General features: G+C 41.3%; 1 protein-coding gene across 1 annotated transcript in view; it reads left to right on the top strand.

Moving 5' to 3' along the window:
• The first annotated feature begins 1,518 nt into the window (after positions 1-1,518).
• Positions 1,519-23,356, top strand: part of FBN2 (fibrillin 2) — a 255,478-nt gene continuing 233,640 nt past the window's right edge. The window contains exons 1-5 of the mRNA XM_025860885.2: positions 1,519-1,863; positions 2,668-2,750; positions 7,506-7,604; positions 10,502-10,597; positions 18,313-18,408. Of these exons, the coding sequence (XP_025716670.1) occupies positions 1,610-1,863; positions 2,668-2,750; positions 7,506-7,604; positions 10,502-10,597; positions 18,313-18,408 (628 nt within the window). The 5' untranslated portion in view covers positions 1,519-1,609. The remainder of the gene's footprint in view (positions 1,864-2,667; positions 2,751-7,505; positions 7,605-10,501; positions 10,598-18,312; positions 18,409-23,356) is intronic.

Here is a 23,356-nt window from a genome sequence, read left to right as displayed (position 1 = left end):
CCACGGCGCCGGCATGCAGCCGAGGCCCACCGCGGCAGCGTGAGCTCCCTCTTGGAGGTGGAGGGCGCATTTCAATCTGGAAACGCCCAGCCGCTGTTCGGGTCCCACAGACTGACGCCTATCCGGGGGGGGGGGAAGGTGGGGGTAGGAGGGCGATGGAGAGGGCCGGGCCTCCTTGGATTGAGGTTGCAGCCAAGTCCCGCGCGAGTCTCTATTTCTACTTGGCTGCGAATTCCCCCACCCCGGGTCTGGGTCTGGGTCCTCGCGGGAGTACCCGTTCTCCTCCTCAACCCTGTGGCCTCTGCCCGACAAGGGGAAGTTCAGCTGCGGGTCCAGCCGAGCCAAGAGCCTTTAGAGACCCTCGTCCCTGGTCCGCGGCCCGGCGAGGGCAGAGGGGGAGGGGAAGGGGCTGCTGCCTCCTTTCCCAAATCCGGTCCCTAACCGCCCCCTCCCCCGTCGTCTACTCGCTTTGTACAGTCAAAACAGAGCTAGCGGCCAATTGAGGGGGACGGGAAGCAAAGCCGACTAACGCCTGGCCCCCTCCAGCCGGCCCCCAGGCCCCTGGCCCCCCCTCCCCTTTCCCACTTCTCTCCTCGCTCTAACCTCGCCCCCATCCCCCGCTCATTTCCTCTCGCACCCGGGCTCGCCAATCCCTCCTTCCAAGTCCCTCTTCCAGCCCTGGTCTTCCTCTCAGGCTTGCCCCCCTTCTCCCCAAACTCAGTCCTCTCCCCTCCCTTCACCCTACCCCCTTCCTTCCTCTTCCCCTCCCCCAGCCCCTAGCTCCCCTTGTTCCTCCCCACCCGTTCGCCCCTTAACTCTGTCTCCGCCCACTCTGCGTCGGCCCCTGGGTCGGGGCTGCGCTCCACGTGTGGACGGTTGCGCTCCAGCCCCCACTGACAGCCGCCGCCCGCCGGCCCGCCCCACGCCCCGCCGGGCCTCAAAACCCCCGCGCCGCGCCCTCGCCCGCCGCATCTTCCCCGGCGTCCAGCCTCCTGCCCTCCCTCTCACCGGCGGCTCGCCCTGGCCCCGCACACCTCAGCTCGGCTGCTCAGCCGCCGCCGGCGCGTCGCTGCCCCGCGGGACTCCAGGCGAGCCGGGAGGAGACCCTCTTCCTCTTTGAGGGACGACTTTTGTTTGCCGGCTTCTTTCTGGTGAATTTCGCAGCTTTCCAAGATCTGTTCCCGGAGCGCACGGGAATCCGCCGAGGCGCTGCGTGCAGGCCCTTTTTTTCTTTTGAGGTCCGCTTTCTTTGTAACTTTACGCCGCGGCTGCTCGGGTTACTTTTGTAATTTCCCGCCCCCGCCCGCTGGCGGTCCTGGAGTCGCTCGGGGCCGTGGCCCGGGGGATGCAACGTGGACCGCGCGGGGCTGCCGGCCGCACCGCCGCCGCGCCTCGCCGCCCACTGCGCTAGAGCCCGCGTCCCGCCGGCAGCCCGGGGGCCGGCGCTCGGTCCGGGGCTCCCGCTACTGCAGGGAGCCCGAGCCCCAGGGAGTCTCCGGAGCCGACGGAGGGCTTGTTAGACCCTGACTTTTTTTTCAGGCCGCGCAGATTTTGTCTCCCAGCACTCCCCCCTCCGCGGACCCTGGTCCGCGCGCTCTCGGCGCCCGCGATGGGGAGACGGCGGCGGCTGTGTCTCCAGCCCTACTTCGTGTGGCTGGGCTGCGTGGCGCTCTGGGCGCAGGGCACGGCTGGCCAGCCCCAGCCTCCACCGCCCAAGCCTCCCCGGCCCCAGCCGCCGCCGCAACAGGTCCGGCCCGCGGCGGCGGGCTCTGAAGGAGGGTTCGCTGTGCCCGAGTACCGTGAGGAGGGCGCCGCCGCAGCCAGCCGCGTCCGCAGGCGAGGACAGCAGGACGTGCTCCGAGGGTAGGTGGGCAGGAGGCCGGGGGAAACCTACGCTTGGCAGCTTTCCATCCCACCCCTCCCTGAAACTAGTTCTGGCGGCTAGACCCGGGGCCCCCTCCACCAGAATCCAGAGGACTCCCAGGAGCGCCTCCCCCTTTTCCTCCGCAGCTCAGCCGGCAAAAAGCCCTCCCTCGGGGGGTTGGGTCCAAGGCCCCCGGGTGCGGTTGGTAGAGCGCAGGCTCTGCCTGCGGTGCGGGAACAGGTTCCCAGTGTCGGGCGGAGGGCGGGCTTGAGTCCAGTCCGCGTCGGGGCCGGTGGAGCCTGCCTGCTCCCCCCCCCCGTCGGGGGCGCAGCTCTTGAGCCTTTTGTTTGAGAACGATTGCGGGGCTTACGGTTCGCTCTAATCATCAAACTCCAGCGCTTCACCTTCCGACGCTCGTTCTTTGACACGTCGGGGCCAAAGTGGATTAAGGAGGGACGGATTTGGGGACGAGGGCAAGGATTTTTGAAACAGAGTGTTCCCTTTGTTCTCTGCATCCGGAGGCTAGAGTAGTAGGAAATTATATGTTTCCATGTTTCTTTTCGCCCTTTAAAAAAGGCAGTAAGGGAGGGCAGATGAATAGTAAGGTTTAGACGTTTCCGACCCTCCCCCATTCCAGCCCATTTACTTCCATGTCTGTGCACCGAGCCCCAAGAATTTGAAGTGCAGTTTTGGTTTGTTTGTTGTCCCGAAATCTTTTCGCTCAGGGTTTTTGCCTGGGAAAACCGCTAATGTGTTACCATACAACTTCCCTGCGTGTGTGTGACCTCGCTTGTCCATCGCAGGCCCAACGTGTGCGGATCCAGGTTCCACTCCTACTGTTGCCCGGGATGGAAGACGCTTCCTGGAGGAAACCAATGCATTGTCCGTGAGTGCTTGAGTGGGATCCCAGTTTGGGCAGCGCGCTTGACCCCATGTCAGGGCTGAGTTCTTGGATTCAGTTGTCCCGGACACAGAGTTGCTTTTAGAATCCAGTGGCCACAAAGCAGTGATAGTTAGGGACGTGGCCCCGTTTGAGTGTTGGGGAAGAAGCAGCCGGTTTACATCAGTTTCGACTTCGCTTCTAGACTCTGTTGAAGGGCAATAATGATAAAGGTTTCAAAGATACTTGGAAGTTTTATCTTTCTGTGTCTATTAATACAAACTAAAGGGGGGAGTACAGCAATTCCCTAGATAACTCAAAACCACTTTTTCCTAAAGGAGTCCAGATAAGACCACAATGTGATTATGTAAATTATCTGGCTTTTGACTGCATGAGGTTTAGGCCTTTTGAAGATCAAGCTTTCTTAGGCCTTTGTACAAAACCACTTTATTATCTCTGGTTTCATCTCAACAGCCACATAACGTAGATATGAAAGGAACTCCCATAGGGAGTTACAGCTGACCCAGGTCAACAAAATTTTTTAAAAGAACTCTTCCCAAATGGCTTGACCTTTTTATTTTTTATAAAGGTATTTAAATTTAGGATTTACAGGCCCCACATCCCATAGTGTACTGTAGATTTCCAAAGTGTGAAGCTTAGAGCTTCCAAAGTTCTGCATCTCTGACCTTCAAAGTTTTATTCTTTTATTTAGTTTACAAATTGTGTACCTAGCTCTCCCAGGTTCTAACTGGAGAATTCATTAGTTACTAGCCTCATAGTGATGGACCGTGGGATGTCTTATTTCACATGCCTGTGAATCCGTGAGTTGAAGTGTGACCAGCCTTCTCCTGTGTATTTATCTAGCAGTCACATTTGTCTTGTTGAGAGGAGAGCCAGGTATCATAGACAGCACATTCATTTTGAGCCAATCTTGACTTTAGATTGACCTTCATGTTCTCCAGGGAAAAGATAATTAGGCAACTGTGAACAGAGGAAAAGGGCAAGCCACACTAGCCAAGGGATAATAAGGATGTAGTGGCATTTCCGACTCTATATTTATTGGTTTTGTGGGTTTGCGATAGACCTTTCGTGTTATTTCACTGCAGCTTTCAAAAAGGAGTGAAGTCTCATGTGTTGTGAAGACTTTTGTTTCTTATAATTTTTTCTACCCTAAAAATCCCACAATTTCCAGTAGGCAGGCAAAAATGGGAAAAAATGTGTAAAGTGATTCATGAATATTTTATATAAATCCTCTGATGAGAAACCTTTATTAAAAAGAAAGAAAGGGTATTGCATTCTTTTTTCCCCAACACAGAAATCATCGATGTGAGGCATATATGGAGGGTGTATTTACTCTTTCAGGCCAGTAGGGCATTACTTTGCCTGCTTTAAACTTAACATGGTTCCTAGAATCCTATAACAGCTAATGTCACTCACCACACACCTGCCATACTAGCTGGGATGACTTAGGCACTGCGGAAAGTCTGACTCACTGAATGTAATGAATGGGACTGCCATTATTGAGTTGGAGAGCAGCCGAGAAGAAGGGATCAGTTTATGGTATGTGTTGAAAATCTGTAAAGTCAGATTTTATTGGATCGGTGTGGAATGGGAATTCCAGAGAACAGAGCCTTCCAGAATATTTGATGTAGAAATATATAGGTACGTGTGTGTGTGTGTATATATATATCCCTCTGAGTGTCTGCTTTAAATACTTACAGTTTTTCGGTAACATTGTGCTCTTTACTTGTTTAGAAGAACAGCTTTGGAAATCTCAGAGCAACGGCGACTATTGTAGCCTGCATTTCTACTACTTGAAATATTTGGATACCTGTGAAATACATTGGAAATTACATGCATCATAAATCTCTAAAAAGCATAAATTTTGAAGTTATCTTTGTATCTCCAAGAAACATATATATATATATACATATACATATCACTTATATATATTAAGCACTTAGAGTTATCTACAAAAATATTAGCATATTAAAAAAGTAATTCAAATACCCAAGAGTATAAAATAGTGCATAAAATAGAGGAAGAATGTAATGCTTTTTTATTCTCTTGTATGGATCTCACATAAATTTTGAATTTTAGTATTTTCTGTTAAATTTAGTAGTGCAATTATTTTTGACATTTAAAATGATAATATATGGAGGTAATAACCAAATTGAAAGCATTATTAAGTCAAAATCAAGAATTTTTATTCTAGGATTTCTTGGTGATAATAAGTTGTTTATTATATTTATTGAATTTCCACCATTTAGCAAAAGGCAAAGCTCTGAGGCAACTTACAAAAAGAGAGAAGTAAAATACAAATCGAATACGAGGACCAAAGATTGATTATTTCATTTATACATCAGCATTTTTTTCTTGATAGAAGGATATTAAAAATGATTACTTTCTAGAATTTTAATCTGTTTGGTGTTGACCAGGCTTCATGAAGAGGTGAAGATAATAAGAGAAAAATGCATTTCTCAAACTACTGGAAACCTAATGCATTTTGATTTGAGTTTCTGTGTTTGTTGTTAGTGTTCTTAGCTGTGGCCTGCAAAGATCATTGAAGTACTTCTGAACTTGCAAATATTTGTTTCCAAAAAAAAATGGAATTGACTTTCTCACTTTTCATTTGTTTCTTCCTAACGTTGTTAGAACTTGAAGCTGTGGGAAAGTTTATTAATTTATTTGTGAAATTTTGCTATGAAATGCATTTTGGTCAGTGGAATGGGAAAGGGTTGGCCTGAAATCATAGCATTTGAACCTAAAAAGACATCAGAATACTCCCACGATAATCCCTTTGTTTTATTTTACGAAGAAGAAAACAAAACCCAGAGAAGCTGTGTGGTCTTTTTGTAAGTTTGTAATGGGGCCATGGCGCAGCAGGAACTGAGCATCAGACCTTTTTCATCCTATGTACTCCTCACTATACAGTGCATCTACTCCCAGCATCGGAGAAACCCTAACACCCATGTCTTCCTTCCCTCTCCTTCTGTTGTTTCTGGGTCTCATGGTTTTCATGATGGTGGGAGGGACAAGTAGTTAGGTGAGGTGAGGCATCTCATAGTTTGAGATGAGTGTGAGGAGAAAGGGCCTGCACACTCTCGCTTCTCACGGGCTCACAGGCATCGAGCTCACACCTGTGCTCCTGACTGGGATCTGTTGTCTGAGGATGACCAGTCTCCAGCCATGAGTCCTTCCTTGGGTTTAGGACCTGGGTAGGGGCACTATAGATCACCTAAGCCTTGACTAAATGGCAGCCTGCTGGGGGTGAGGGAGCTTTGAAATAAAACAGTATTTTAGTGGACATGTGTCATTGGAACATTATTCGTGATCTGAAACTGTAGCACATTTTAAAAATTAGTAGTCAACTCCATGGCAGGAACCATGTTCTTGCCTAAAACTAGTTTTCTATCTTCACACTAGGATCTATGACATTTTTATTTATAAGGAGTGCTAATGGAGATGCTGGTCATATTACATGGATGTCAAATGGCAGTTTGGGGAAGAAAAACAATGAGCTCACTTCTGTGGTTTTTTTGTTGCTGTTAAGATTTTATTTATCTGAGAGAGTGAGCGAGTGAGAGAGAGAATAAGCAGAGGGAGGAGTAGAAGGAGAGCAAGAAGCAGACTCCCTGCTGAGCAGGGAGCCAGAGGCAGGACTCGGGGATCATGACCTAAGCTGAAGGCAGATGCTTAACCTACTGAGCCACTCAGGCGCCCTGAGTTAGCTTACTTCTATACAACACGCCCTTTACATTACTGGGGGTCTCCGATCTCTTTGAAAATTGTGAGACCTCTGTCTAGCAAAAGACACGTGCACATTTGCATGATGTTTATAGCTAGTTTGAGAATGTTCCCAGACACCCCCTTGTCCTCATGGACCCAGGCGTGGAACATTAAAGCACATAGGCTTTGTGCACAAATAAAGAATTCAGTTGTGGGTATAGAGATGACTCTCTCAGCTCTTAAGTGAACTGACTCTAATTATGGGAGAGACTTCCCATTTGAAGGCACTCTGCTAATGATTTTGAGGATCCACGGTATGTGCTGTGTCAGTGAGCCTAACATTCTTCGCTGTGATGACCCTCATACTTTGGAGGTCACAGCTGCAGGAGGCTTTGACTCTCCTTCCATCAAAATGTTGCAGCAGCTTTTCTGACCAGCAGGAATAGGCTAGGTTGTGGTGATAGCTTGGGAGAAGAAAGGCAGGAGGAAGGAGAGAGGGATTTATTAAGGAGAACAAAGATTGATGATGGGGCAGGTCAGATACCAGCTGGGAAGGAATGTGCATGGAACCCCTAGGGCTTGGCCAACTAGTTGGGGTTTGGAGTCTCTGGCTCAGCCCATTTTATATTTTCTATGTCTTGTGAACGTCTTTTCCACAGTGGGCTATGTTTTCTGAGAGTATGTAGGACCTCTGGGTTTCCTCAATCCTTCCAGCTTCCTATGACCCAGACTGTCATCTTGTGGTAAATTCCGTGTATAAACACTCTGCCTTGAATGGAAAACATGACCTGTATTGATAGGAGAGTTAAAGGATTATGGAACTTGAAGTAGTTTCATTTGTTTGCACATTATCATAAGGATATTTGTGAGACTTAGTCTCATGTCTGCAATGGGTAATTTTGCTGCATATCTGAAATCAGATTTTTTATCTTAGTTTTTCAGGTTTATTGTTGTTGACTGTAGCTTTCTTGTTTTGTAAACTGTGGTTTATTACCTAATTATTCATTCACTTTCTTATTGTGCTTCCTACAGCAATTTGTAGAAATAGTTGTGGAGATGGATTTTGTTCGCGTCCTAACATGTGTACTTGTTCCAGCGGCCAAATATCACCAACCTGTGGATCAAAATCAAGTATGTTTCTTAGATGTGACCTTACTTACTGCATTGTTCTGAAGCTTGTGAATAAATACCAAATGTCCTTTTCAACAAGGATATGCATCGATGATTATTTTCCTGTCATTAACTAGATCTGTATTAATCTTTGGAGTAAAAATCTTCAGTGACTTAATTGTTGCCACCAACAACTAAAGGGGAGTGATTTTTTATTAAGCAGAATGGTTTCATTCTGGTGCAGAAGCTACGTGTCTCTGCAGTAAAAGTGCCCTGATTCAGTGGAAAAGAAATTCTTTGTGAATAAGAACTGTAACTTACTGGGTTTTTATTCTGTGCCAGACACTGTTTTATGTTTTTGACTATAGCATTTTATTTTATCTTCACATGAAAACTATGAGGTACTATTATTATCCCATTTTACAGAGAAAGGAGTTTGGCACATGTGAATTTAGTAACTTGCCCAGGGTAACATAGATCTGAATCCATGTATTCTGATGGCTAAACCTATAGGCTCCAACCCGAGGCTCTATTTATTGCCTTTGCATAATCCCGTAGTTCATGGCCTGTTTCGTGGGTGAACTAAAGGAGAAAGATAAGACGATTGGGTTGACAATGAATATTATATACTGACCAGATGCTTAACATATATTAACTCACTTTGCTTTACATGTACTAACTCTCGGCGGTCCTATAAGATCACAACAGTGGACTAGAATTGTGTTATTCATGACCCAGTTCAGGATTGTCAGGTCTTCAAGATTAATCTTTTAGGCCAGTGTTTAAGATAATATTATAACAAGGTGGAAGCAGATACTGTTTATTTAATTGTTCAGTAATTAAGTAAAATTTTGAATCTGCCTCAAGCCAGAGTGACGTTGTTTTATTTTTAACATTTATCTCTCCAAATTTTCTCTCAGAAGAGGTAGTAGAGAATGTGTCTGACTCAGAAATTGAAGATTCAAGACTTAAATGACCAATGTCATTGCCTTCTGATGAAACTTTTGTGTAAAACCTTCTAGTTTCATTTTCTTTGAAAATAATGTGTCATTTTCTCAGCGTTTTAAAGTTCTTCTTCACAATTCATCCAGGCTTTCTTGACTACCCTGATTAGCAGACTTCCTCCAGTGCTTTCAGGAACCTTTCTGGTTTGACTGCCTGGAAGATATTCTTACCTATATTTTCATTAATCCATTGTCTTAGTTTACTCATCTATGCCTTCAGGAAAAAAAAATCCTGGAGAAATTTTACAGTTCAACTTCTTAATCCTCCTCCTGAGCAGCTAAATATTCACTGGCCTACCCCTCAGTTTATGGTATATAACTTCATAGGGAATCCCTGAACTGCCATGGCCTTGGGTAGTACCCCCTTTTCATCAGGAATGTTTCTCTCTTTTCCAGTCCTTATCCTGGAATGACCCCAAAGCATTGAGCACCATTATTTGCCCTCTTTATGAAATATTCTTTTTCCTCCACTTGTGCAGTGTCCGTGGCCACAGTGTTCCTTTTCTTGATTATTATTTTTTTAGTCTCCTGTCTGCATCTTCTTCATTAGACCTCAGCTCAGGGTTTGGGGTTCTCAACAGTCTGGCCTCCCTGGGTGAACTCATTTGCATATATGCTTCAACTACTACCAATACGTTGCTAACTCACGGTAATTGTCTCCAGAATCGATCCCTCCATTGAGCCTCCTATTCACAGGTTCCATTTCCTGTTCTACATCTCCACTGGAATGCACCCAGTACACCTCTGAAACTTGGTAGCAGGGAATTTGATTCATTGTTGCCCACAGTCTACTTCTTCCGGTTTCTCTTGCTTCAGCAAATGCCATTGCCCTCTACCCAGTGCCTAAGCAACTGTTTTTCTTTACTTTCTTCCTCCTTCTCTCATGTCAGCTCTTTTAACAAGACCTGTGGGTTCTGTTGGAAAACATATCTCAAATGCATCTTCTCCTTTCCATCACCACTGGTAGCCTGTGGTTCAGCTCCCCTCATCTCTTACCCAGACTATGGTAGTAACTCCCAATGGCTTCTCTGGCTTCCACTCTTGCCCTCTTCAGATCTGTTCTCTGCAGAGAAGCTACAGGCATCCTTTAAAAATACAAATTGCATCACTTTACTCTCTTAAACTCTTTCAATAACTTCTTTTGCATTTGGGATATAATGCCATCCCTTCCATGGTCTGGGAGACCTTGCATTACCTGGCTGGCCTCTGGATGCGTCTCTAAGATCTTTTGTTCCCAGCCTGACTCTAATCATATGACTCTTTCAGTTCTTCAAATAGAGGAAACTCTCCACCATCTGAGAGTCTTTCAATTTGCTGGTTTCTCTCCCTGTGAGGTTCCTCTCCCGTACTTCTTACGCCTGGTTCATTCTCTTCCTTCAGAACTCTTCCTATGTGTCACATCAGAATGGTCTTGTCTCCCTCCTGTCTAGGTTCCTCCTTGGTTCCAGGCTATTCTCCTTTACAACACAGTTTCCTCTGGAGAACTTGTCACAGTCTCTAATGGCATTGTAGTGTTTGTTTACTTGTGTTTTGTCTGTCTCTCTATGGGAATGTTAGCTGCATGAGGGTGGATACTAAGTCTTCCGTTATAGCAGGGTGCTGAGCCCATAGGGCAGACACTCAGCCCCTGCATCCTGAGTGGATACACAAGTGCCTCCCACCTCCTAGAAACTATGCTACCAGTCACCACATACTGATTTAACACTGAAAGTGTAATCTATTTTAAATGCCTACGGAATAACATTGTAACAGACACGTGCATGTGTGCACTTACACAAGTATATATGTGGGTCATAACATTTCTGTCGAATATATTTGTCATTGAATTGGAGATTTAGTATAGTTTTATAACTCACAGATACTAAAATTTCAGTGATTAATAGTTTTATATTTTGTTGTTGTTGTTCATTGCAGTTCAGCAGTGCAACGTTAGGTGCATGAATGGAGGAACCTGTGCGGATGACCATTGCCAGTGTCAGAAGGGATATATTGGAACTTACTGTGGACAACGTAAGGAACATTGGAATGAACTTCGTTTATTAGAAATTATTTGATTTACTGGGTTTTTCATACCAACTCAAGACTGAAGGACCTGTAAAGCCTATGATCATTAAAAAAATAACTTTATGTAGTAAGCCATACCTTACAGCTAAATTTCTAATTTTTATCATAGGAGATTTTTTTTTTCTCTTTTAAGATTTTTGTATTTTAGAGTGTTGATGTTGAATCCCACTAGTACTTCCTCAGATTTGACCCATATCACAAGTTAATATTTACTTTTTTTTTTTTAAATCTTGCTCCATAAAACATGAATACCTTCCGGAAGACGTGGTAAAGATTGTTGTGATTTCACTCTCTTTAGGCTATCCCAAAATTAACCTGAGGAGAGCCAATCTTTTAAATTGTCGCTTGCTCATATATACTTAATTATGTAATGAAACAGTGCAGGGCTCTGAAATGATTTTTAAAACATCATATTTCGTTGTGAAAGAGGGAACTTTAATCCAGTTAATAAGGTCTCCTCTTCACTTACTAGAGAATATTCTGTACTAATTAAGAAATAACTTTAACAAGGATGTGGGGATGGTCGCTCTTGGATTATGACATATCACTGGAGAACACTGGAGGTTTGGGTTTCCCAAATTGTGGGACTCTTTCAAGAATCCCCATATTTTTAAGTGTGGATGGGTAGAAGGACATGACATTAAAGACCACTGAATCATAAATAGTAACAAAGTGCCTTCTCATTTCCTTTGGATTTCAGGGTCTAGATTCACTGCTAATCTTCAGGGTCTCCCTAAGAACTTCTTGTCAACCTTTTTAACATAGAAAAACCAATTAGTAGGTGTGCAAGAACATCTACCTTGTTTTAAGCTAATCTTATTTTTGTTGGAATTTTAAAAACCGAAAAAAAATGGTTTTCAGTATGCATAAAGCATAAAATTAACTATTTTAACCATTTTTACGTGTCCAGTTACGTGGCATTAAGTATATTCACATTGTTGTGTAATCATCACTGCCATCCATCTCCAGAACTTTTTTGAGTTGCAAAACTGAAACTCTGCCCAGTAAACACTGACTCCCCATTTCTCCCTCACCCAGCTCCTGGCAACCACCATTCTACTTTCTCTCTATGAATATGACTGCTCTAGCCACCTCGGATAGGTGGAATCATACAGCATATGTCCTTTTGTGATGAGTTTATTTTTACTTAGCATAATGTGTTCATGGCTCATCCATGTTAGAGCATGTATTAGAATTTCCTTCCTTTTTAAAGCTGAATAATATTCCATTTTGTGTACATACCATAATTTGTTTTTATCTGTTTATCCATGAATGGACACTTGAGGTGCTGTCACCTTTTTTCTTTTATTAAAAATTTTATTTATTTATCTGACAGAGAGAGAGCACAAGCATACACAGAAGGAGAGGGAGAGGGAGAAGCAGATTCCCCACTGAGCAGGGAGCCTGATGCAGGACTTGAAACCAGGACCCTGGGATCACAAGCTGAGCCGAAGGCAGCCACTTAACCCACTGAGCCACCCAGGCACCCCGAGGTGCTGCCACCTTTTGGCTCCTGTGAATATGGATGCACAGCCATCCATTTGGGTCCCTGCTTTCAGTTCTTTTGAGTACCATACCCAGAAGTAGAATTGCTAGATCATGTGCTAATTCTGTTTTTAATTTTAAGAGCTGCCTTACTGTTTTTCTCAGTGGCCGCCCCATTTTACATTCCTGCCAGCAGTCCACAGGGGTTTTAAGTTGTCCACATTCTCACCAATGCTTATTTCTATTTTGTTTGTTGGTTTTTGTGTGTGTGAGTGAGATAGCCATCCTAATGGATGTGAAGTGGTATCTTCTTGTGGTTGTTCTTAGTAAGATTGCCTTCCAGGTATTAGGGTAATACAGCTTTCCTTTTATAAATGCTATGGAGTTTTCCTTTAAAATAATTGAAAATAAGTAGGTGAATCAATTTAAAGAAAAATACTTTGTTCAGGTCAGCAGTCAGCCACCTTTTTCTGTAAAGGCCAGATAATAGTTTAGACTTAGTGGTTTCTGTCACAACCACTTGGCTCTTCTATTACAGCGCAAAAGTGACCATAAACCCTAAGTAAATGAAAGAACTTGGCTGGGTTTCAGCAGGACTTTATTTTTGGGCACTGAAATTTGAATTTTATACCATTTCCATGTGTCACAAAAATATGATTCTTCTCTTGATTTTCCAACCATAGAAAAATGTGAAAACTGTTCCTAACTCATGGGCAATACAAAAACGGGTGGTGGGCCAGATCTGACCTGTGGACCGTAGTTTACAGACCCCTGTGTAGGCAGCTTGCAGGTATGGCTATTGCTGTTAAGATAATCTGAGACTGACAAGTGTGGGAAGTGGAGCGTTAAGGAATTTGAGAGAATACAGTGCATTGAGACCAGTTTTCTTGCAGGAATAGGAGATGCCAGTGTAGGGTTTTGGGCTAGGGTTGGCCCGGCAAGAGCAACAAAGAGCTAGCCAACAGTGTAACAGATACTGTAGCAAACTTTCTTTTTTCATGGATGATTTTTTTTTCTACGTTTTCTTCAAATATTTAGGCATTTTCCTAATTTTATACAATGGACTCCAGTTTATAATCACTAAAAAAAAAATAAAAACAAAAAACTGTGAACACAGTATTTATAAGGAAGCAGATTTACACCTTTTTTAGACCCTAACCGAAGTGTTAGGAGATCTGATTGTATTCCTCTTCTATAGAGTTCAGTAGCAATCGAAGAAACACAATTATCCTTCCTGAAACTCAACCTTTTGTTGTGTAGGGGGAGAAAATCATAATTACTTTAGAATTACAGGAGGAAGAGCCTTGCCTCAACTTATCTTTCAGAGTATTTGCTCAAAATCTATCATGAAACCAGCCACTGTCAGCCTGAATTCAGCTGCTGTATCTGTCTGGGGCATATCTGTGTATATATGTATTTTCCTGAAGATTCTGGAGAAAGTTCTAGCTGCAGTGTCCCTTCCCTGCTCTTTGCACAGAAATGGAAAGTAAAGGTGCTTTTATGTTCTTCTGCCCTGTGCCAAACCATACCAATGCCCACCACCATCCCCACCCCCACTTTTCAGTCAAGGGAAAGGAAAAAGCACTGGATCAGAAGAGCAGCATATATGAAAATTTGTTTGCTATCTCATGAGACAAAACTATCATTGCCCAACATTTGCTCCGGGTTAATAGAACATATGGTGCAAGCAAATCATGTAGCCGGCAAAATTCATTCACAGCAAATATGAAGGTGCAAGGTATGACACCTCGTACACATCAGCTCAAGACCTGGTGTAAGGAAGACACTTGCAAAGTTGTGCAACACAGAGACAGCATTATAGTACTGAGAGTAAGGAAGCAGGTGTAACAGTTCTCAGCTTGTGAATCCAGAAAAGTCCTGGAAATATGTTTGCTAAAATGAGGATTATAAAAACATTTAAACTGCTTAGCTGCCTTCCCAGAAATGTGGAAAGCATTCCTTAGAAAGCACTCTTTCATTTCATTCAGCAGTGTTTACTGAGTCACTCCTGTGAGCCCCGTGCTATGCAAGGTATTGGGAGTGTATCAGTGAGCAAACAAGATGACCTAAAGATCCCATTTTAGGTCAGTGGGAAAAGTGTTCTAGACAGAGGGAAAAGCAGATTCACAGGACCTGTGGTGGGAACAGATTTCACATGTTTTGTAGATGGTAAGAAACCCATGTGCCTAAAGAGAGGAAAGGAGGTAATTGTGCGAGGTGAGTTCAGAGATGGTGGTGGACGGCCTTACCCACCAAGGAAAGAAATCAGGACTCTAAATATTATGGGGAGCCACTGAGGTAGTTTGAACAGTGGAGTGATATGATCTGATTAAATTAAAAAAATTAATCACTCTGGCTGCTACTGGATCGTAGAAAGGGTGAGAGAGAACATGAAAGGCGAGTTAGCAGCTTCTTGGTGCTGGTGCATGGTGCTGGCGTAATTGAGCATGTGGGAAGTGCTAGTCTTGGACTTGTATTCGGAGGTAGAATCTATGGAAGGAAGTGTGTGCTGATGGGGTGGGTGCGCTGGGGGAGAAAAACAGACACAAAGATCCATGATGACAACTGGAGGATTTGGATGGAGCTCCAGAGTGAACGGTCATGTCATTTCCTGAAATGGGAAGACTGAGCAGGGCGTGGGTTAGGCGGAGCTGCAAACACAGGATGGCAAGAGTTTTGTTTTGGACTTGGTAGTTTAAAAAGTCTGTTAGACCTCCAATTGGAAAGATGTATGAGCTAAGATCTTCGGAGAGAGCTGAGGGAGATACGAACTTGGGAGCCTGTAGACTGAATTTTTATATAGATAATAGGTTAATTATAGGCCTGGGTGTGAAGATCACTGGGAAGTTGGTGTGGAGAGTATGTAGCATGGGTTTTTCTCCATTGCCTTTTGCTTTATCCCACACCACGTGTAAGCATTTCTTTCTTCCTGGTGGTCAGCCTTCTTTCCATGGTAGAAATTTAGGCATATTCACATTTCTTTCCAACTCCAGCTGAAATGTAAATTTCCGTTTCTGTTATGTTTTGTTACAAGAAAAACTACTTCATAAAATAACTTTCATCAAAACTCATTCTTAAGAAGGAAAATTACCTCTTTTATTTTTTTATTCTATTATATGCATTGTGTACTTCTTTTGCTGTTTTTGTTCTTCATTGTAAACTTTGGACGGTGGAGAACAAATCTTATTTTCATACAAATACTCTGTAGAATAAAAGAGAAGGAGAATTAAAGTTGTAAAACACTTTCAGTGTGCAGCCACTGTGCACTTTGTTTTATACATCATTTTATTTAGTCCTCAAGCCCCTCTCAGGTAGGATCTATTAACCTGATTTTCAGCAAGGGATCTGAGAATCAGAAAGATGACATGATAAGGATGTGCTGGAAACAACAGAACTCCTTATCTGTTCACTGTGACTTTTCTGCATTGCAAAATAGTGGGAAAAGGGCTGCAAGGCTTTCATGTATGGCAGGCTTTTTTTTTTTTTTTTAGTATCTGTGATGGATCAAATTCTGCAGTAGATGATGGGGATACAAAGGCAAGCAAACTCTGGTCTCCGTCCTGGAAGAGCTCACTCTCAGGCAAGAATGGAAATAAAAGCAAATGGCTCTGTCAGTGGGTCTCATCCTTTTTGTTCATGGGAGCTCTTTACATTTAAAAAAAAAAATTATTGAGGATCCTGAAGATCTTCTGTTTAAATGGGGTATGTCTGCTGATATTTGCCATATTAAAAATTAAAATAGGGAAATTAAATATTTAAATCATTTAAAATAATAAAACCATGTATGTTTACCTAATTTTATGAACATTAACTATTTTCTACAAAAAAAAAAAAAAGCAATGAGTAGAGAGACATTGTCAGTATAACCTAGACACCTGGACAGGCTCTTCAGGAGACACTCAAGGATTATGCAGCCCTCCTCTCCTACCTGGGATTTGGAAGTCTATTTTGGAAAACCCTGAGAGAAGCCCTTTCTCCACTTAGCCCCGAGGATGCATCCTGAATGTCAATCATGAATGCTTTTTCCCAATCGTGTGTTAAAGGCTAGCATGGATCTCATGAGAGAACACGTCCGGGAAAGTGATTTCCATTTATATTTCTTACAGTTTGATGATATGGAAAGTAAGTCTCTCGCATCGTAATTAATTACATTAGATAAGGGCTACCTCTTTGCAGTATGTGTTTTTAACATTTGCAATGTTCAAGTGGCTGGCCGTTGTTTCTGTGGAGTTCCACACCACTGAGACTTCTCTGACAGGTTTTTGTTTTCTTCCACATTCCTGTCCACCCCCATCTTTCTCACGCTTCTCATAACCTTTATTTCCTTTCCTTTAGCCTCTGTATTTGTTCATCCAGTTTATTGCCCAGCCCATATTTCAGGACAGGGATGAGTTGCACATGCTGTGTAGGCACAAGTGAAGAAGCAGAAAGGTGTGGTTCTTCCAGAGATGCACTTGTGCGAATGTACGTAGAATCCTTCCTGCTTTTGAGCAAAGCCTGATACAGACAAAGAATTTTAAAGCCCCTGGCACAGTGGTGCTTTAAGATAAAGAAGTCTTTTGTTTCAAAGCATGTTTTCATTTTGTACTGTTAGCAGAACAGAAGCCATTTGGAAGCATTCTGGATGAAAATAGGTAATCCAGCTCAGTATTCGTGGTAAGGAGATAGGAACACTATTGCATTTTTAGATATCAGTTTATATATTGAGCTTCCCTTTTTCGGTATGTACCTCATTTGACATGCATACAGATGTGCTTTGCCCCCTCGCTTGGCTTTAATGTTTTAAGCTCTGTTTTTTGGACACAAGTCATAGAATATAATCCTCTTCGTCTGTGAGGACAGTGTTTATGTTCAACAAGGTGATTGGGTTGATAGACAAGCTCTTAGTACCAGTATTTTCTCTCGGAGTAGGCATGATTCTTGGATTCAGCTGCCATCAGGAGAGTTTGTAGGAATAGTGATTTTTCAGGGAATGTCCAGAATGGTCTTTAGAGAGTGGTCTTCTCTTTGTGGTTCTGGCTGCTGAGGGTGGTGCAGTGGGGGAGGGGAGCCGCTCAGGGTCAGTTCTGGCTCCCTGGGGCCCATGGAGTCTGAACTGAATCCTGGTCTCCCTGGTGACAAGTGGAAAGGAGTGAAAGAGTGTATGCTGCCTGTGTTCGTCTTAAAAATTTTGATTTTGGGTTAATTTTTTAATAAAAATATTTCTTGTATCGACACAGTGAGGTTTTTTTCCTTCTTTCCTTTTATATCCTGTACGTACTCTGTACACATTAGTTATCTATCTTGGTGTTTCATTGCTGAATTGATGGTATTCCCCCCAGCCCCCACTGTTCATGTTAGTTTTTTTTCCTTTTCTTATTTACCCACTCCGGTCTTTTGTCTTGGGGGTGGGTGCTTTTTTCTTCTCTTTTTTGCCATATCCTCTTTATTTTTCCATATCACATCCCTCGCTCTTTTCCTGTCTCCCTGCTACCTATAGTCTGCCGCCTTTTTCCTACGTTTTCCCATATTTAATTTCTTACCTGCAAAAATTGATTATGGGGGTAATAGAACTCAAATAACGAATTGAATAGTTACATTCTGACAGTATGAGCATTTGAGCCAGCCAATCCTTGTGATTTTGTTTAAAAGAAAAAAAAATTTACCAGATGTGTACCTAACAATGTGATTTACATGAATTGTGTAGGCTTTTGTGTCAATATACGTTATGTATATTTATTTAAATGCCTTCTATAATCTGTAGATTGTGTTTGAGAGGGAAGATCCATTATGGGCTGCATTTCCACACTATACTGTACAGATGACCTTTGAGCAACACAGGGCCTAGGGGTGCCAGCCCTCCACGCAGTTGAATATCTGTGTATAACTTTTGAATCCCCAGAAACCTAGCTACTAATAGTTTGTTTGGAAGCCTTACCAATAACATAAACTGTGGATTAATAGATGTTTTTTAATGTTATATGTATCACATACTGTGTTCTTAAAGTAAGCTAGAGAAAAGAAAATGTGATTAAGGAGCCTAAGGAAGAGAAAATACTCTTATAGCACTGTACTGTGCTTATCGGAAAGAATCTGCTTATGAGTGGACCGGCATAGTTCAAACCTGTTGATGTTCAGCGGTCACCTGTACTTGGAGATTGACTATATAATGAGCTTCTTGCTGTGTTTGTGTGCAGCTGTCTGTGAAAATGGGTGTCAGAATGGTGGACGTTGTATCGGACCTAACCGCTGTGCGTGTGTTTATGGATTCACTGGTCCACAGTGCGAAAGAGGTAAGAAAAGAGAAATGAGACCCTCCCTTTGGAGAAGTCTCTTTTGTTCTAAAAACATACAATTTTGGGTTATCCAAAGAAAATTCTAATGAAATTATATTTTTATTCGTCTTTGATGATGTCTGTAACTCGAACTAGGTAAGATTACGAGACATAACTAACAACAGCTGAAGAGTGTCAGTTTTCTCCATCTCCAACTGAGTGATCTCAGTTCAGGAGGCCCTGGTGGAAGTTCTGTTGGGCAGGAGAAAAGGAGTGGATGTTCAGCAGGCATCCAGCATTGTCTACTTTACCCATGTAAATGGTCAGCCAAGCCAATGTAAAACCAATTTACCATGATATGAGTAGCACTTAAACTCATGATCGGTAGACTGCTGGAAATCTCCAGTGTCGATGTGCTAAATGGACTATTAATGGTGTCCTGGAAGCAAATGGGTGCCAGTGGCATATCAAAGATGGTTAATCTTAAAAAATGTGATAACTATTTAACACTGAACCGTATGAGTGAAAATAAGGTTAAACTGAAAGCAATATTATATAATCACTCATGATGACATACATCCTCAGTTTATTTTCCCAGGGCTTGTCATAGTATCTAAACTTGTACAGCGCTTTCTTTGTTGCAAAACATTAGAGTGTATGAAGCTATGCCGTTGTAATATTACAGATAAGTAGTGATGATGGTTTATATACATAAAGAGGTTTTAAATTGCAAAGAAACCTTGGATTTAAAAAATTATACTCATTACCCTGACAAAAACTTTATCTTAATATTTGGGTTAAATCCTAAGAAGAAATAGAGAAATCAGAATTCTAGTTAAAGTTTGAAAAATGAGATGTATGAAGCCTTTTAACATACACTGGTATGTATATAAACCTTATGATATTTAAATTATTCCTAAGGTAATTGAGATTTCTTGGGACTGAAATACATTCCACAAATGACAGAGTTTATGGTTATACTTAGGGCAAATTTAAATGTCTTTACCAGATGCTTTTATTTTCGACAGAAAAATTAATTATGAAATGTTAGCATAAAAAGGTAAGTTGTTGAGAATGGAATAACACAAATTTCCTACATAATGTTAAGTTTATTTAAATACTACAGAATGAAAAATATTTCAGTTTAAAATTTCAAACATCATTATAATTGGTGGAGATGATGTTCATTTTTCTGGAAGTCACATAACCTCTGTAGTTCTCTCGTCCTGAAGCAGATTTCAAGGTCAATTCCTAATTGGCAAAGGAATTGGGCAGTTTCAAGTCAAAGGCTTCCAGGCATTACATCAGCATTCTTCAACAGTTATCCATTCATTAGATTTGTTAGTCCTTACTACGTTTATGGGAATCCAACAAAGACATACATATCTCTTTCACGTACAGTAGCATGTTTTCAGAAGAAGTTACAAAACTAATTAGTTAATGAATTGGCCTGAAGAATATTTTTTAAAACATGGGTTTGCTTCTTAAAAATCTTTTCAATTAATACCCTTCCGATGAAAGTTCTAAAACTTTTTTTCTTCCAAACAAAGTTAATAATTCTCACTCTGTATTGCAAATACGAACTTACATGCTTTTAGAAGATATTTTCAGTGGAATATTTTAGTTTGTAATAGCTAATCCCTGTAAAAGTAGAGTTCATGGTTTTTCTTAAGAAACATTGTTTATACAGATACACAAGGAACAGTTCATTTATGTTGAGCTTAGTGAATAGGCTCACATGCCCTGTTAACATTTAAAGTTCATATTGTGTTTCTCAATTACAGAGTTTCAAAAATATATGTTCTTTGTTCTTTTAAAAAAAAAAGACTTTTGTAAAATGAGGGATGTTTTTCCTCCTTAATGTAGGACACATATAATTTTCCTTTAAATTGGCCTCGGGGGATCAGTTGTATGATAAAACATGGCTGCTTTTCCAGCTATCTAGGCTTCTGGCAGACTGGTTTCCGGACTGGAGACAGAGACTGAGTGGTAACTGAGTGGCTGGCATGATTATGGTATTTAACTTGAGTCTTGGTGCTGGGTAAGCTGAACCTCTTTGGAATTCTCTTCTCGCTCATGCTGATACATACAATGACCTTTTATACTTAGCACTGCTGATTGTAGAAGGCAGACAACCCAGCTGTGTCCAAGGCACATGTAGAGACTCAGCTCTTTTGGCTTCTCTTTCCAAATACGTGGCATTTGAAAAAAAGATAAATGTTGCACTTAATATATACGTGAAAATACAGAGAAATGGAATTAACATCATATATCAAGACCTGGTGCTTTTTTCCCCCAAACACTTAAAATGTACCTTATTATTTATCAGTAGAAATTTGTAGGGGATGGGGTGGGCACCTTGAATTTTCCTTAAGGCTTATATAAGGACCATCTGTTAGAAATATACCCTAGACTCTTTTAAATTATGCATAAATTACTACTACACGCTGTTTTTATCATGTAAACATGATTTTCTTTTAAAAATGCATAAGTTTGGTGAATTTCAAATATCTTTGTACGTAGTGACATTTCATTTAAAATGTACATTTTTCAGTAAATGGTACCTTAAAAAGGAAGATTGGAGATTAACTTTTTAATCTATTGACATTTTTTAAAAAAAATTTTTATTATATTAGTCACCATTAGTTTTTTTTTTTTATGTTAATCACCGTACATTACATGATTAGTTTTTGATGTAGTGTTCCATGATTCATTGTTGGGTTAATCTATTGACTTTTTTAAGAAAAATTCCATTTGTGAATCTGAAAGCTACTTTAAAAGAGGTGAGATCAAATGTTAAAGTCTATGAAATAGAAACTTTCAAGCCTTTGTGTAAAATGAAACATGGATGGATTTCTCTTCGGAACAGGTTTCATAAAATCATCCAGTTGTAGAACCTCATGCATGATCTCACTGTCTAAAAGCCTTTTGGAGGAGTCTTTCAGCCTCTGCTTGAATATCTCCAGTAACAGGTTCTCACTCTCTCACCCCATTGTGAAGCAGGGTTTCATAGTCAGAATCCTGGTTGTTCAAATGCTGTATTATTATGGTTCTGCTTAAGCTAGGCATTTAGCAGATGGATAGCCCATTCCTTCTTGTCCAGATGATGGTGACTTCTCTAAAAGGAGGCACCCATAATCTTACCCCTCAGGTTTGCATATTCGCAACTTGAAGTGTGATTATAAGCTCTTGAGTTATTCTGTATATTTTTGTTCATCCACCCAAATACTTCCTATTTCAGGAAGTGAAGTAACTGGGACAGCTATTCAGCCTACTCAGACCATATCTAGATTCTCCAAAAACAAGAGTGGAGGCAGGCAAACTAGGGTTTTCCTGAATTCTGGGTATTAGGGAGACCAGACCTAAGTGTGTTCAGAAATAATTGATGCATGCATTAATTAACTAATTGCATGGTCTTGGAATTTATTATAAAGTACACATGGTGAGTTTGTTTAGCCTATGAAGTAACAGCAAATTAGTGTGACCAGGAGTACAGGGGAGCATGGGGAGAGATTAAGCGGGTGTACTATGCAGGATTCTATACACAATGGATTTGATGCTTCCAAGAAATGTATAAGCAGTACTTTTCAGAAAAAAATCCTTTCATTGTAATATTCTTATCTTAAAAAGCGTTTATTATAAAATAGTTTCAAAAATATGATAAACAAAAATGTGCAGTTATTCATAATTCTTCCAGTCAGAATTAACTACTTTATAAAATTTGGGGGGATATGCTTTGAATCCTTTATTCTACTACACATATATTGCTTTTGAAGATTGGGATCTTTCCATCCTTACTGGAATCCACCCTTCTGTAACATGAAATCTGCTTGTATCATAGTTATTGTTGTATATTAGTTAATATTTAAGGTCATTTCCAGATTTTCTTTTTGTTTTGTTGGCTTATTTGTATTTTAGCAATGCCGTGATAAGAATCTGTGTAGATAAATCTGTAACCTTGACTTTATTCTTAGAAATGCATAGAAATGCAACTGCTGAGTTGTTGAGTATGTGAAAATGTAAAGCTTTTGATATATCCTGTTTATTTCCCCTGAAAAGGCTTTTTATGATTTATTCCTTTGGTATTATACGTAGAAAATCTTTCTGCATTCCCAAATCTTAAAAATATCTATAGTTTTCCCCCTAGTGCTATGGAGATTTTATTTCTTTTTGCTTTTTAAACCATAAGTTAGAATATATAAGAGGGTAATTTTTATTTTTAAATGAGGTCAATTTATTTATGAATATTAATTTTCACGTATCTTTTGAGTGCTTATTAAGTGTTAGGCTAGGTAGTTGGAGCTCATGCCACAAAGACAAACAATAAAACTCTGTTAATGAGAGGCAAACTAAAGAACAGCAGTGGTCATCTACTTAAACATTAAAAAGAATATAATATGTAAATAATGTAATAGGAGTAGGGACAACTTTATGTGAGAGCCCAGGAATGCTTCTTAGTTAAGGGAGAATTAGAAATGTCTTCCTGCAGTTAATCTGAATGAAAAAATATATAACTCATTATAATGAGAAAGAGCAGGTTGGGACTAATTCCTGTATTGATATTGCAAGATACATCATGGTTGACTTTTATGCTACAATAACATTATTTAAACTCCATAGTTAAGTACCATAGTTAAGTATCAGAGCTGAACTTGTTTTATAGAAATAAAATGTGTCTGCCTTTCTCTTGCACCCTGAAGATTTAGTGAGAAAGAAATTAGAAGGACCAGGGAGAGAATGTTACCAACCACAGATGTCAAACTCACGTGCGCCCAACACGCACGCACACACACATACACATATTTCTGCACTCGTGATACTGTTAAGAACATTTTATAACCTCACACTCTCTAAGCTAAACTTAGCCTTAAATGGGCATCAGAGAAATACCAAAAGATCTGTGAGAACTTTACTTTTTGGCACTAGCTCAGATGACATCCTTATCTTGAATGCCATTAACACAACG

Source organism: Callorhinus ursinus, unplaced genomic scaffold, assembly GCF_003265705.2.
Source record: "Callorhinus ursinus isolate GAN/ISIS: 27379988/994484 unplaced genomic scaffold, GSC_fseal_2.0 scaffold30, whole genome shotgun sequence".
Lineage (NCBI taxonomy): Eukaryota > Metazoa > Chordata > Mammalia > Carnivora > Otariidae > Callorhinus > Callorhinus ursinus.
The sequence above is the reverse complement of the archived record's forward strand: the minus strand, read 5'-3'. Positions and strand labels throughout refer to the sequence as shown.